The sequence below is a fragment of the Nannospalax galili genome, unplaced genomic scaffold, assembly GCF_000622305.1.
Source record: "Nannospalax galili isolate Female #2095 unplaced genomic scaffold, S.galili_v1.0 scaffold161, whole genome shotgun sequence".
NCBI lineage: Eukaryota > Metazoa > Chordata > Mammalia > Rodentia > Spalacidae > Nannospalax > Nannospalax galili.
This window is the reverse complement of record NW_008348586.1, coordinates 3,993,296-4,007,728: the sequence shown is the minus strand read 5'-3', so window position 1 is coordinate 4,007,728 and position 14,433 is coordinate 3,993,296. Positions and strand designations below refer to the sequence as shown.

Below are 14,433 nucleotides of genomic sequence, written 5' to 3'. Positions count from 1 at the left end.
AGTGGTCATCGTGTAAGGAATTACTCTGAAAAACCATGACCTAGTGGGGCTGTTGTAAAGAATGGAGCTATTGTGTGTCTGTGACAGACAGTGCTCCCACAGATAGGCTCCACTGTGGAAACAGCTTCTGCTGCCACATGAAATATAAGTCCAACAGCTACTAGGCCTTAAGTCGTCAATGGCAGAAAGTAGTAGCTGGGTTTCCTAGTGGCACAGTCAAAAAGGTAAAGGAGCACATGGAGTCTAGAGAATGTAGCATTATGCAAAGTTGAGTTATAGCAAAGTAAGGGAAAGATTAGGAGGCAGCCGTTATTTAGAAACTGTCATGAGTAAGAACAATAGAATTCCCAAAGAGGGAGAGGTCTCTACTGAGCTCCTGAAGGAAGGAAGGGCCAGGGAAACTGGAGGTTTTCATTCCAGGGACCTGGCAGGAGCCCAGGACTGTGAAAGCCAGTGAAGGGGTGGCCCTGCCTTGGTCCTCTGAGCCTTTGGCTCACTGTCATCTTCTGTGGAGTTCGGGCAGTTGGATGTCCTCCCTTCTGTCCCTCCCACCTGGGCCTACAGCCTGCTCTGGGTTTATTAGTTTGGAATGTGGAGCCTGCTGTCCTCCAGGGAAGCATCCTACAGACATAGTTTAGGACTGGGTTTGGGCATGTGGAGCCTGGTTCCCAGAACTCTAGAGTTACTCAAGGTTAAAAGGTTCCTTATTGAGCACGGGTAAGAGTTCTTTCTTCATTTCAGTTAGCCTGGCCAACCAGACTTGGGGGGGCGGTGTATGGAGAGTCACGGGTACCCACTTGCTAGTCTTTGCTTCCTTCTCTTCACCTGGACCTGACAGGAGCCAGGGTCAATAGCTACAACCTGTAAACACCAGGGTTTTCTCAGGACCAGTGTCCCAGAGACCTGGATCCTACCTGTCCATGACCTATCACAGGCAATGAATCATGTCAATGTGAAAACAGCCGAGGAAGAAGGCAGGGAGGGAAGAAAAGAAGCTCAGATTGCTAAATGTCCCACTTCAGCCACCATAAGTGGCAGAGTGAGTACAAGACCCAGGCCTCTGTTATTCTTGCTCTACATCTCTACCCCTGATGCCTTGTTTGTTTTCTTCATGACATTAGCAAATACTTGAGAGAACAGCTTAAAGGAAGGAAGGGTTTATTTTGGCTCACAGTGTCACAGATGTGTCTATCCATAGTTATGGATTGAATCTGAAACAACTCATGTTTTAAATGCTTCATCTCCAACTGGTGGCAGGTTGGGGAGGCTGTGGAGCCTTTAGGAGGTGTGGTGTTGCTGGTGGGAGTAGCTCTTTGAAGGTTACACCTGCCCCTGTTCCAGCCTTGCTCCCTGTTTCCTGGTCCACCATCATGTGAACAGCTTTCACCACTCCCACAGCCGTGAGCTGAGCTTGCCCACCATGATAAGACTGAAGCCACAAGCCCACATTCATCTGTCTTCCTTAGGTTATTTCTGCTAGGTATTTTGTCACAGCATTGCAAAAGTAGCTAGTGCATTCTGCTGGCTGCATTGTTACCAGCCAAGGTAAGACAGACCATCATAGCCGCAAGAGCTTGTGGCACAGAAAAGTTGTTCACCTTAATGTGACCAGGAAGCAGAGAGAATAAAGGAAGGGGTGTGGGAGGAGATGCAGCTTTTCCATGCCATGCATCCAGTGACCCACTTCCTCCAAGTAGGCACCGCCTCCCACTTCTCACCACCTCCCAAGAATGCTATCATATTATAAATATGTCAAAGAATTCATCCATTGCTTAGGTCAGAGCTCTCAGGATCCAGTCACCTCCCCAAAGCCTATCAGCTGGCAACCAGACCTCTAATACCTGAGCCTGTGGGAGATGTTTCACACTCTAACCTAGTAGTGCCTTCAGAGCTATCTACTTTTGGGACTTGGTTTTCTAGACACTGAGCCTGTGTTCAAGTGATTTTCTCTGCCAGCAAAGTCTAGAACATCAGATAACTACTTTAGAGAGATCAGTAGACCCAAATGCTTTAGTTGATCGATATGAGCATGGAGGTCCTGAGACTTTAAGCAACTCGCCCAAGGTCACACAGCTAGTTTGCAGCATGGCCAGCCACACAGATTGCCAGTCTGATGCTCCTTGCTATGTAGCAGGCCTATGGTTCTTTGTTATTAGAGGACCCTTGTTTCTTTGTTATTAGAGGAGAGGGAAATAGAGAAGCAGTTGGTTTGTGTTGGTCACAGCTGTTCCTTGGCCATGCCTGCCTCCTGCCCCGGACGGAGCCAGCAGCCCTGTCTGCCTGCTGGCCAGAGGGCTGGGGTGTATGAGCCAGGGGCTCTCCTCTGTTCATTGTAATGAGGTGGAAGGGGTCCTTCCCACCCCAGGAGAGAGCTTGCCAGGGCAGGCTGGGAGCCATAGAACTGGATTTACTCTGCACATCCAGGGATTGGGAAATAAGTTGCTTTAGAAAGACTTTTCTTTTGAAAAGATAGGCTTGTTTCTGGTCTCTTCCATTTTCCTCTGAGGACAGGGAAGGCCTGCTTATGAAGATGGAAGGGACAGATGTGAGCTCAGGTGTCTACCCTCTGGCTGTATCCAACTCACCTTGTGTTTCTGTAAATAAAGTTTTATTGGAACACAGCCACTTAACTGTTTTCCATATCACCTCTAGATGATTTTATTTATTTTGTGTGTGTGTGTATGTGATACTGGGAATTGATCCTAGGTCTTCAAACATGCTAGGCAAGTGCTCTACACTGAGCTACACAGCTATACCCCCAGCCCTCTTCTTATTTTTTATTTTTTTATTTTTTATTTTTTTTGAGATAGAGTCTAAATGACCCAGGCAGGTTTTAAATTTGTGATCCTCCTGCTTCTGCCTCCCAGCTGCTGGTATTAATAAGCTTACACCATGCCCATCCCACTTTTGCACTGTGATCGTAGAGTTGAATGGTCTTCCTAGAGACCATCTGGCCCCCAACACCCAACATTTGTCCTCTCTGGCCCTTTAGGATCCCTGCTCTAGCAGAATAGTTCTTCCTGGCCATCCAGGCCCAGGCAGAATGTCTTCCCATGGCTCACTGGCAGAGTTTTGCCTTTCTCAAAATACTCTTCATGAAGAACCCCCAAAAAATTGCAAAGGGAAGGTATACCCCCTGAGAAAGCCAATAGAGGTGGAGAGAGATGCAGACTGCCCCTCAGCCCATCAGTGCAGTGCTGTGTAGGACTGGATGGGGCTGGGCTGGGCTGGGTTGGGCTGGGTTGGGCTGGGCTGGCACTGGCCTGCCCAGACTGTGGCATGGGCTTGCTGGAGAGTAGCCCCATTGACCACATCTCTAGAGACAGTAGCAAAATCAGAACCTTTGCAAAGTGTGGACAGAGACAGGAAAGCTTCCCCCCCACCTCACCCCCATTCTGCACTCTCCCTCCTAGCCTACAACTGCTTAGAGCCCTGGTGGTCCTCGGTGCATCTGCCCTCTCTCAGCCCCAAGAGGGCAGTCCTGTGAGTTGCTAGGCCTGGCAAGAGGCTCTGGCCTCAGACTTAGCCCTGTTTGTCCCTAATTCCCCCCACCCAATCTCTGAGGATGACAGCAGGAGGTATCTCAGACCAGATACAGGTGTTGGTGTATCTAGTATGGTGTACCATCTAATTACCATCCTTGCATCCTGGGGCTGTGACTTCCCAGCCCCAGAGCTAACCAAACTTAGGGAGCCAGACTCATGTTCACTACCTTTATAGGTGTTGCCAATGGTGGCTACTGGTAACTAAACACAGGAAAGGTACTAGCCTCTCTCTTGGGCACTCACATTACCTCATAACAACCCAGAAGGTAAGCATATCATTTTATCCTGAATTTTACAAGTTTAAGAACAGGCTCAGGGAGGTTAAATAACTTCCCTAAAGGGACAGAGCCTGGATTTAAGTCCAGGCAGTCAGACTGCAGAGGCCTCTCTAAACCTTTCCACTAGCACCCCACTCACCGTTTACAGTGACCTCCAGAGGGGTCGGCTTCCTCTCAACAGGCTCACTTGAGCAAGTATGTGATATACTTGAAATGGCTAGCAGCATCAAGTTCTGATTACTTGAGGTCTGTGTCCCTGCAAGAGATGGACATTGTACTAGCTGTATAGCCTTGGGCAAGCCTCTCTGGTTCAGGTTTTATCATCCACAAATGGAGGGATAACAGTACCTGTCATTGTAGGTTTGTCTGGAAGGATAAATGAATAGCTCTTGTGTGAACTGTGTGGTACAAAGCTGAGCAGACAGCAAATGCTTGATCGATGTTAGCTTCTGGGAAGGGGTTTGCAGCTCCTCCTGGCCAATGCAAGGTGGCCCTGCAGGGGATTGCCTCTTAGATACGCAGCTCAGCAAGAGCCTTGTGACTGTGCAACTGTAACTAGCTCGCAGCACCTTGAAGGTGAACAGCCCAGCAGAGAAACCTGTCACCTTGGGGTGTCTCCAGGCCTTTTTCCATTTCTGGCGCATGGAAATCTAAGCCAGTTACTTCCATCTGAAAGATTCCTCCCATACAACATGAGGTGTGTGCCTGCCCCTGGGGCTGTCATGAGACTAAATGGTCCACTATAGGTAGATAGTGCCCATGTGTGATCTCTGGTGTTCATAGTAACCTTTGATATTGCTTATACCAGGGCTAGCCAGATGACACAGCAGGTAAAGGTACTTGCCGTACAAGCCTGAAAACCTGACATTGATCCCTGGAACCCACGTAAAGGTGGAAAGAGAGAACCAACTCCTTAAAGTTATCTTCTGATCTCCACATATACACAACTTTAAAAGAAGTTTTAGAAATGTTCATAGGGGTGAACAGGCAAAGAGCTCTTTACCCCATCACAGGGATGATGGTTCCATATCCCATAATCTCATGTTCCTCTAGAGCACTTCTGCTCCTCCTTCTTGGCAGGAAATATAACCCATTTCGCAGGTGAGGAAAACTGAGGCCCACATGGAACACCAATGTCTGTGCCTGAAACAGAGCCCTCTGTCTCCTGGCCACTAGAGGTCCCTGTACTGGGTCCCGGGGGAAGTGGGGGTCTCTGTAGGGAGAATCCTCTGCCCCTTTGGGCCTGTCTTCCTCCCCCAGCTGGTGCGGCTATGGTGAGAGCTGAACAAGACTTAAAGGTTTAGTGAGTGGGACCATAAAATTTGTAGACCGTCCTGACATTTGAGGTCTTGTGTCCAGCCTGCTGAGCATGCTGGCCTGTAAGAATCCTTGGAACCATTAGGCTCTGTGGGGCCAGCCCCCCACATGGCCACAGAGGCAGAGCCAGGCTGCCTTCTCCAGCCCACACTAAACAAGTCCCACCCTGGGTCTGGGAGTCTGTGCTCCAGAGGATTCCTGTGTTTCGACAGACACCTCATTATCCCATCCAGCCTCTGTAATCACACAGGCCCACGCCCAGCAGCCATCCCAGGCCAGGAAATCACTCCCTCCCCTCCCCCGCCTTCCGCCCAGGGCGCGCTTGAGTCCAGGCACCAGCCACTTACTTGTGGCCCTCCTGCCTGCCTAACGGTTCTCTCCTTTGGTTCTCTCTCCTGCTGCTCCTTGCGGGGACTCGGAAGTGTGGCTGTCCAGCTGGGCTGAGTCACCCAAGAAGGACATTACAGGTACTGCACAGCATTCATGTGTATGCATGCGTGTGAACATATGTGTCCTGGCACGTGTGCCAAGGAGCTTGTGCCCAAGTCTTTCTCACGCATGCTTCCCTGTGGTATGGGGTGACCCTTGATCAGCTTGTGGGACTTCTCCACTCGCTGGGCCCTCTGCCTGCCTGGAGAACCCTTTGTAGTCCTCAGACAAGCCGAGGAGCCTTCTGGAGTGATGACTTCGTAGCAGGGTGTGAGCGAGTATGAGCTGGCCAAGTGTATGTGGGTTGGAATCCCAGCTCTGCCATGTCCTGTCTGTGCTACCTTGGGCAGGTTGTATAACCTTCTCAAGGGTATGTAATGCTATCCCAGGGGGTGCCTAGCACAGTGTGCCGGGATGATGTTGGGCTGTTGTAATCTATGGCCGTATCACATTGGCCATCCAGGGAGAATGGCCAAAGATGAGCCATCTCTAATCTGAGGCAGGAAGTCCCTGAGCTCAAACCTACCTTTCAGGGATCTCACTAGGGAGCTAGAGGTTTGGAGCACAGGGTGAGGTCCTCCTGTGACTGTGACAGAAGATGGGTCACAGCCTCCATACCCTAGCAGTCCAGAGCTTTGGCAGTGTCCCTAATCTAAAGAGGCTTTCAGGCCTTTGGCCATCTGGCTGAGGTGGCCTTCAGGGCCTCAGGGCTTAGCCCAGCTGGGTCACAGGTCAGGTCAGGGACTTGCCTTTAGCCTTGTGGCAGAAACCTGAGACAGCAGGACTAATGTGCCTGGAGGAGATATTGGAAAAAGGATGGCATTTCCAGAAGGGTCTTCTACCAGGTTCTTTCCTTTCTCAAAGTAGACAATCAGGCTGGGGGGTTGAGGGGGACCTGGCAGAGGGTTGGGGTTGAGAAGGGGGCTTGAGCCAGCTGCAGGGTTAAAACCCAAACTTTGGCCTCTACCCACCCCAGCTGTTGGCAGGGAATGGGGGGGGGGTTGGCTAGCATCCCGGGAGAAGGGCCAGGAGGAGGGAAAGCAGTGGGGGAAATCCCCCTTCCCTCACAGTCGTCGTCCTCTGATAGTCTCTGTGACGCTGGCCTGGGTCTGAGCTAATCACTGGGCTCCTGTCCCTTTTTCCCCTCTGCACAAGCCAGTGAGCCAGAGCCCACTTGGCCCACAGCAATACATTCTATTCATCAGACGTATAGCTGAGAGGCCAGCAGGCCCAGTGCAGCCTGGGAGAACTGGCTGAGGGGCCAGAGGGTCTTGGTGTAATGCCCAGGGTTGGGAGTGTTATGGGGAGCCTGGAGTGGAGCCCCCACAGGGCCTGTCTTCTCAGGATGAGCCCAGCTGTTTGGAGCTAAAGGTCAGGAAAGGTACTACCCCACCACCCTAAAGTGGCAGGGACAGCCAACTGGGAGTCCAGGGCTAGAGTCTCAGGCCAGTCAATAGCTCTCTCCCAGTCTTGGTTTCTCTTCTGGAATGTTTGGGGAATTCTGTGAGTCAGGAAACTCAGACAAAAGACCAATGCCAGAGAGCCTAATAGGTAAGGGTCCTGAGGCTGCATGGTTGGCATCTACCCCAGAGTAGCCTGGGAGGCTCTGAGCTGGCTCTCTCCAGCTGGCAAGTGCCCCTGTCTGTCTGCATATGGGTCTAGGAGAGGCATTTTGCAGGGACACTTCAGACCTCCCTCTCTACCGTACTAGTGCTATGGCTTTTGCTGGGATTGCCTCTGGTTGTGAGGTCTCTAGCTCCTCCCAAGTCTCCCAAACACTCTACTCTATAAACACCTGTCTGTACTTTATGGGGCTTTAGCCTCTGAAACTTCAATCCATGCTCAGAATAGCCCCATGATTTTTGTTCCCATTTGACAGATGAAGAAGCTAATGCCCAGAGAGGTTAGGTGTCCTCCCCAGGGTCACAGAGCAAGGAAGGGCAAAGCAGAACTGGACCCTAGAGTCTCTGGCACTGATTCTAAACATTTGCCTCGTGAATGTCAGGTAATGACTGTGTTCTGGGTCATGTCCTGTGGCACCAGCATCAACAGAGTGATTCTAGTCTGAAGTACACAGCCTGGTTGGGGAACCATTCCCAACGAAAACCCCAAGACAGAACAGGGGAACCTCCCAGAGGGACAGAAATGCTTGGGTAGAACTGGAAGTGGGAGAAGAGAAGGGGAAACAGTCTTGGGGGTGGGCAGAGACTACAGCAAAGAAGGAAGAATGCAAACAGGGACATAATGGGTACTCAGTACACATGTGCTGAATCATGAATGTTACAGGGAATGGTAGAGGGGCTATCAGGGAACTAGGGGAGCACTAGATCAGGAGAAAGACCAGGCTCGAACTTGGCCCCTATTCTATAAGCAACACTGAGCCACTGAAGGTGTGGGAGCTGGATAATACCTTGACAGAGGCCTAGTTTAGAAGCTTAAGTTGACAACCAAAAATCCCAAAGTTCTATGCAAATGGTAGTTGGAAGAATGCTGATGTGAGGCAAAAGTGGGGCAGGGACCCTCAGGGTCCAGCCAGTGACTGTAATGAAGCACAAAGATCACCTCTTGTGCAAAGTCCACTTCCAACCCAGCAGAGGCTATGCTGTCTAGAAGGGTCCACCCCTCTGCACCAAGCCAAAGCCTTCTCATCTGCTCACAAGAGGCCACCTCCCCTTCCCTCAGGCAGACTCCTCCAGACCCCAGTTTTCCGGGCCTTGCCTGGGAGGGGATCCAGAGCCGCCGCTGTGGATGACATCACCGCCCACCACTGAGCAGTTTCTCATCTGGATACCTGCTCTTTGCGCCTGCTACCCTGCAGAAACACCCCCAAAAGGCAGATGCCAGTGGGGGAGAGCTGGGAGCCTGCATGCACTGGGGGTGGAGAGGACAGCATGTGTGTGTCTGTGTGTCCATCCCACAGCTAGCGCAGCTATTTTCAAGAAGAGCTGCAACCTATCTGGGTGTGGAACCTTGGAGAATGTTCTTTTCTTACCTACCTGAGTCCCAGAGTGCAGCCGTTAGGAGGCCCCAGCCAATTTTCCAGGAAGGCTGTGGGCGAGGACTGTGGGTGTGGGGATTTTTCTCCACTTTGAAATCTTGCCTCAGATTTTTCTTGGCTTGGATCAAAATGAACTGATACCTGTCCCTTTGCCTGTAACCTCCTCTTTGTCCACACTGCCATCATCTGGCCACAACCCCAGAGTTCTTTGCTCCTCTTGCCTCCGTTTCACATTTCCTTTTTCTCCCTTCCAGCTCAGTCATCTAGTGCTCCCCTGTTTCTGAGGTGAGGCCCTGCCTCGTTTATCCAGATGGACATAACAATCATCCCATCTGTCTGGAAAAGCCTATCACTAATGGCTATGTGATCTAGTCAATAGAGGTAGCAGTGAGACTCAATAAGAAACCTGTGCTCCAGTATTTATTAGGCACCACCTGTGTGCCAGGTGTCTAGGGATGCAGGGTCTTTTCCTGTAGACTAGGCATGTATAGCACCTGTGGGCCATGTGTGGCACACAAATTAAGATCGTGTGCTTGGTGGCAATGAGCCTTGGGTTCAGTCCCAGCTGAGCAACCTTAGGAAAACTGCTTCCCTTCATGACATTCAATTTAGCCATGTGTAAAGTGGGACTGTGCAGAGCATGAAGCTGCAGTTGATTGCTGAGTACAGGGCTGACCCTGAAGGGCCCTGATGGACACTTGCTATGTCCATGTGATTGGCATTCTCAGGATTTGGAAACTCTCTACCTGCTAAAGAACTCCTACCCCAACCCCTTGTTTGGGTCTTGACTTTTCCTTTCCCAGTTTTCATATCCAACCCTCCCCCAGATTCCCCCCAGGTAGGAGTACCCTATCCTGCAGGCAGAGGTTGGACCCTTTTTGGCTTATACTTTTAGGAAGTACACCGGCACTGATGTCTCCCAGGACACAGCGGGAGCCGCCTGTCAGCTCAGTGTCCAGTCTGTTGCTGGCTGGTGCAGAAGCTTGTGACATCTAAACATAGAGGCGGGGCTGCCCCACTGCCCAGCTGCTGGTTCTGTTTCTGCCTGAAATATAATCCTGGCTTTTCAAGGGCTGCCTGGGGCTTGTAGGTGTGCTCTTACTGGGCACACCTTGGCTTCTGAGTCTCCTAAGGGCCCAGCTGGGGCTGCACATCGTGTGAGAGAAAAGTGCTAGAGCCTCTGTTTCTTTCTTCTCCCAGAGAACCTCCTTTGGCTCTCCCAGAGTTTTGTGGCCATCACCCCCTGCCCTAGCCTCCCCCACAAGGACCCAGAGGTCTAAGCAGTGTGTCTCACTCCTAGCTGCATGTGGCACTACAGGGTGTCTGGAAAAAAACCTCATGGCAAGGCCTGAAGCATTGAGGTTTAGCAGTTTAAAGGCTTCTGTGATGAGTCTCTGCTCCCAAGTGGAGAATCCCTGTGCCAGAAGGACAGTATGGAAACAGAAATCTATTCTGTAGTGAAAAAGAGGGATGGACTTAAACCTTAAAGATAGTGAGTGATTTGGTAGTCTCTATATGAGCTATTCGAGGAGGGTGAGTCTCTTGTTCTCATTATTTTGGAATTAAATAGGAAGAGAAGGGTGCCGTGAGGTGAACTGGAGCCATACCTGCCTGGCACGTGAGTCAGCGTATAGAGGGAATGTATCTGTGGTGTCACAAGGATGCTGGGGACACTCGGCCATTTTATGGCTACATTAGTGGTATGAAGCTCTCAGCCTTCAAGGACATCGGCAGACTTAGAGTTTTGTATGTTTTAGTTTTGAGGCAGGATCTTTTTTAATATTTTATTATTTTTATTTTATGTGTATGAGTATATTGCCTGCATGTATGTTAGTGCACCCATGTCGTGCAGTGCCGCAGAGGTCAGAAGAGGGCATGGAGTCCCCTGGAATTGGAGTTAAGGATGGTTTGTAGCCGCCATGTGGGTGCTGGGAATTGAACCCGGGTCCTCTGCAAGAGCAGTTAGTGCTCTTAACTGCTGAGCCATCTCTCCAGCCCCAAGGTGGGGTCTTTTTAAAAAATATTTTTAATTTTTTTGTTTGTTTTATGTGTATGAGGTTACTGCTTGCATGCATGTAAGTGTACCCATGTTCTGCAATGCCTGAGGAGATCAGAAGAGGGTGTTAGATTGCCCTGAAACAGGTGGTTGTTAGCTACCATGTGGGTACTGGGACCTAAACCCAGGTCCTCTGCAAGAGCAGCTAGTGCTCTTAGCCATCTCTCCTGCCTCAGCCACTCACGTATGGGGATTATAGGCTGACAGGCAAACATACGGTTTAAAAATTCTACTCAGAATTCTCTGGGGACTGGAGCAGCCTGGGAAGGCTTCCTGAAGAGGGCAACTAGTCAGTTTCTGGCTTGTGGATTCATTTAGCTCCTAGCAGGGAATATAGTGTCTCAGGAACTGTTCATAGTAATAGCTGAAGAACAGAGAGATTACACAGCATATCTAGCCACACACCCGGTGAGCTGAGATGGGCACTCTGTCCACGTTCCAGCCTGGTGCTTGCTTAATGAATGGCACAATGGCCCAATGGCCAAAGAGGACAAAGAACTGACTTGCTGGGGTGCCTGGGGCTCACCTGCCCTCTCTCTGATAACCCCAGCCTTTGACCTCTCAATCTCCTGAAACTGCCAGAACAGAAAACCAACACTTCAAGGCAAAGAGAACCAATCAGTCTCTGCTGGTGGGGAGGGCAACCGCCGGGCCCAGGGAGGATCTCTGAAAGGCCTATGGCTGCTGTCTGCCTGGCCCTCCGTGAGCCAGAGGGACAGGAATGGAGCCGAACTTGAGGAAAAGTTGGGGCGGGGGGGCTGGGCTCACCAGCGCTGGCGCTGGGACTGTCTTCTTGGGTTTCAAGTAAACAGTCTGGGCCCTCCTCCCCTCCTCTGCCTCCACCCCCAGCTCCTCATTCGACGGGTCTCATGTGTTTCTATTTAAGGGTTGCGAGTAAGCCCCAGTGATTGGCGGCCTCAAACCCTCTTGACTCTTGGCTGGGCTTGGGCTGTGGAGACTTTCTCTCCTCCCGCTGGAGGGGAACCCTGCTGCCTTTTCTCTCTGGGTTTATAGGCTTGGGGTAGAGGCAGCAAGCCCTTCTGGGCCTCCCCCTCATCTCTCCCTCACCTCTCCTCTTTCTTCTGTGCTGTGGCCTCAGCCCTCATGGGCCTCCCACTGTGGGCTTGTGGCCCTCCTTTTACACCCCAGCTGGCCCAAGAGTCTGGAGAGACCACAGGCCCCAGGCCTTTCTGCAGACTCTCCCATGCTGGGCTGTGACTAACTCTTTGCAGCAACAGGCTTTTCCTTCCATCCCCTTGGCTTCTGTCTCTGCTTGACTCTGCCTCTCTCCTCCCCATTCTCCTCCCCCTGCTCCCTGGCTCCCCATGTCCCCCGGTCACCGCGGTGCAGCGGGCCGGTGTGGGGCCTTGCTATATGGCCTGTCCTTGGGGCCCAGTGAGCTGCGAGCCCTGGCTGCGGGCTGCCCCGCGGTACAGCACTGGCGACGGAGCAGCCTCCTTCGAGGGCGATGGACAGGGGGCGCCCCGGCCGCGGGGCCATGGCTGGCCGCTGGCTCACCGCGTGCTTTCTGCCCTCGCCAGGTGCCGACACCAACGCCGAGCCCATGATCCTGGAACAGTACGTGGTGGTGTCCAACTATAAGAAACAAGAGAACTCGGAGCTGAGTCTCCAGGCCGGAGAGGTGGTAGATGTCATCGAGAAAAACGAGAGCGGTGAGTGCCTGGCCCTCGGCTGTCCACTCTGAGTTCCATCCTGGCTCCTGGGCCGGGCTGGTTTTTGTTCCTTTTCTCCTCCCCCCACCTCTGCAGCTATACGTTATTTCCATCTGGCAGGGAGAAGGCTGAGGAGTCTGAAGTTCCCCTGTTGGTTTGGGCTGCAGGCCAGCAGTTTGCCTGGTGGTGGAAGAATGTCTCCCTGGCTTGAGGCTAATTAGCCAGCTTACGTTAATGCAAGGCCAAGGTGGCAGCCTGAGTTAAGTATCCATCCCCTACTCAGGGACTCTATGCCATCTGGGACCCTGAAGAGATAGTGGCTTCAGCTCAGGGTTGCTCACTAGCAGCTTCCCCAGTTGGAGCTGTATTCTAAGCCAGGATTCAGGCAGGGAAAGAAGGACCCAACCAGCTGGTAGGGAAGGCAGGCCATGACATCACCATGGGGTCCAGAATCCCTAGGCCCCTGGCCAGTTGAGTTGTCTGAGGAAGAGCCAGGATCCGGGCTCATTGCCTAGAGGTGGAGTGAAGCCAGGTCCTGGGGCCAGGGAGGGTTCTACAGCAGCCACTTTGTCATTAGGAACTGGCATAGGGGCCATGCTGGTGGTTGCCTGGGGTCTGCTGGTTCCAACATCTCTACAGAGCGGGCGAAAACCCTTGGTGTCCTTGGCAAAAAGGTCACAGCAGGCGGTAAAAAGAGGTAGAGCCAGGCGTGGTGGCACACACCTTTAATCCTGGTCTCCATAGTGAGTTCCAGGACAGCTGGGGCTACAGGGAGACCCTGTCTCAAAAAGACCAAAAAGAGAGAGAGAGAGAGAGAGAGAGAGGTAGAGTCTGTCAGTCCTGCATTGCAGGCTTATGTGGCTCCTGAAGGGCCAGGGATGGTCCTTGAACACACAACAAACCCCAACAGCTTGCTCACAGCCTGCCAGGTGGGGCTTGAATGGGTTTGGAGGCATCTTGGTTTGGTTTCAGTTTCAGATTGTTGGAGGCAGGCCTTATGCATAGGTGCTCCCTTGGGTTGTATTTGGTAGGCACTCCAAGAGGAGAAGACTTGATCTCCTCACCCTGTCCCCTCTGTTCCCTTCCAGTAGTTTGAGAGGAAGATAATCCATAGGGCCACTGTGCCCATTCTGTAGACAGAATAACTGAGGCACAGAGAACTAGAGGGAAAACAAATCTCCTGAGGTTAAAAAAGAACCATGTGCTCTTGAACTCCTGATTGATATGGCCCTAGGTGGCTGCAAAGAGGCTGAAGAAATTCCAGTGGGCATTCTAGGGGACACGACTCTCAAGCATAAGGCCATGATATGAATGAACATGGACTAGACTTGCCTTTCAGGAGCTGCAGTCTTCATAGTCCATTCCAGCCCCTGAGAGGTCAGGCTCTGTCCTTGTGCTGGAGTTATCACCAAGGTGATCTGCACATGTGGCTGGGCCATGTCCTATATAAGGCCTTGGTTCCAGGTGGTTGCCACACTAGTCTTCTTCCTATGTAGCTTTGTGCTCAACCTTTGTTATACTACCAGTGTCATCTTCCTGTTCCCCACAGAAGATGTCATTGCCTTGGGATCTGGTTCTAGAAACCCCAAGCCTCTGAGCCCAGAGAGAGGGATCTGTGTAGTGCAATGGGAAGTGTGGGGGGAGGAGGATGCTTGTGTACTTGGGAGCATGCACCTAGGAAAGGCAGGGGCCCACTTTAATATACAAGGTCAGTTCTTCCCGGAAGTTCTTCCTCAGGGGCTTCCCTGCTGCTACATGTACCCTGTCTTACCACCACAGCTCCGTGATCCCAGAGCAGTAGGAGGTGGTGAGCCCTGGGTCCTTGGTGTCAGCCACTGGCCAGGATGACAGAAGAGGCTACTTAAAAATCTAATCTGCTTTAAGACTCAACAGTTCTGGACCAAGCCTGGTAACACATACCTCCTTTAATCCCAGCAATCAGGAAGCAGAGGCAGGCAAACCTCTCTGAGTTCAAAGGGGAAGAAAAAAAAAAAGACTCCACAATTCCCAGGGCCTCACATGACCTCTCCCTTTCCATCCCATGACCTTTGGAATACATGGAATACTCAGAAGGAAGGAGACTCTGAATAGGTGAGAGTCTGTGTCAGGTTTGAAAACTGTGTGAAGACATCCACTC

The 14,433-nt window shown here is 51.6% G+C and overlaps 1 protein-coding gene across 2 annotated transcripts in view; it reads left to right on the top strand.

Moving 5' to 3' along the window:
- Window positions 1–14,433, top strand: part of Sh3pxd2a (SH3 and PX domains 2A) — a 240,031-nt gene that overhangs the window by 172,032 nt on the left and 53,566 nt on the right. Inside the window, exons 7-8 of one of the 2 annotated variants that reach the window (XM_008845692.3) lie at window positions 5,563–5,607; window positions 12,165–12,296. In XM_008845692.3, the coding sequence (XP_008843914.2) occupies window positions 5,563–5,607; window positions 12,165–12,296 (177 nt within the window). The remainder of the gene's footprint in view (window positions 1–5,562; window positions 5,608–12,164; window positions 12,297–14,433) is intronic. The other variant, XM_029569679.1, reaches the window with a different exon arrangement.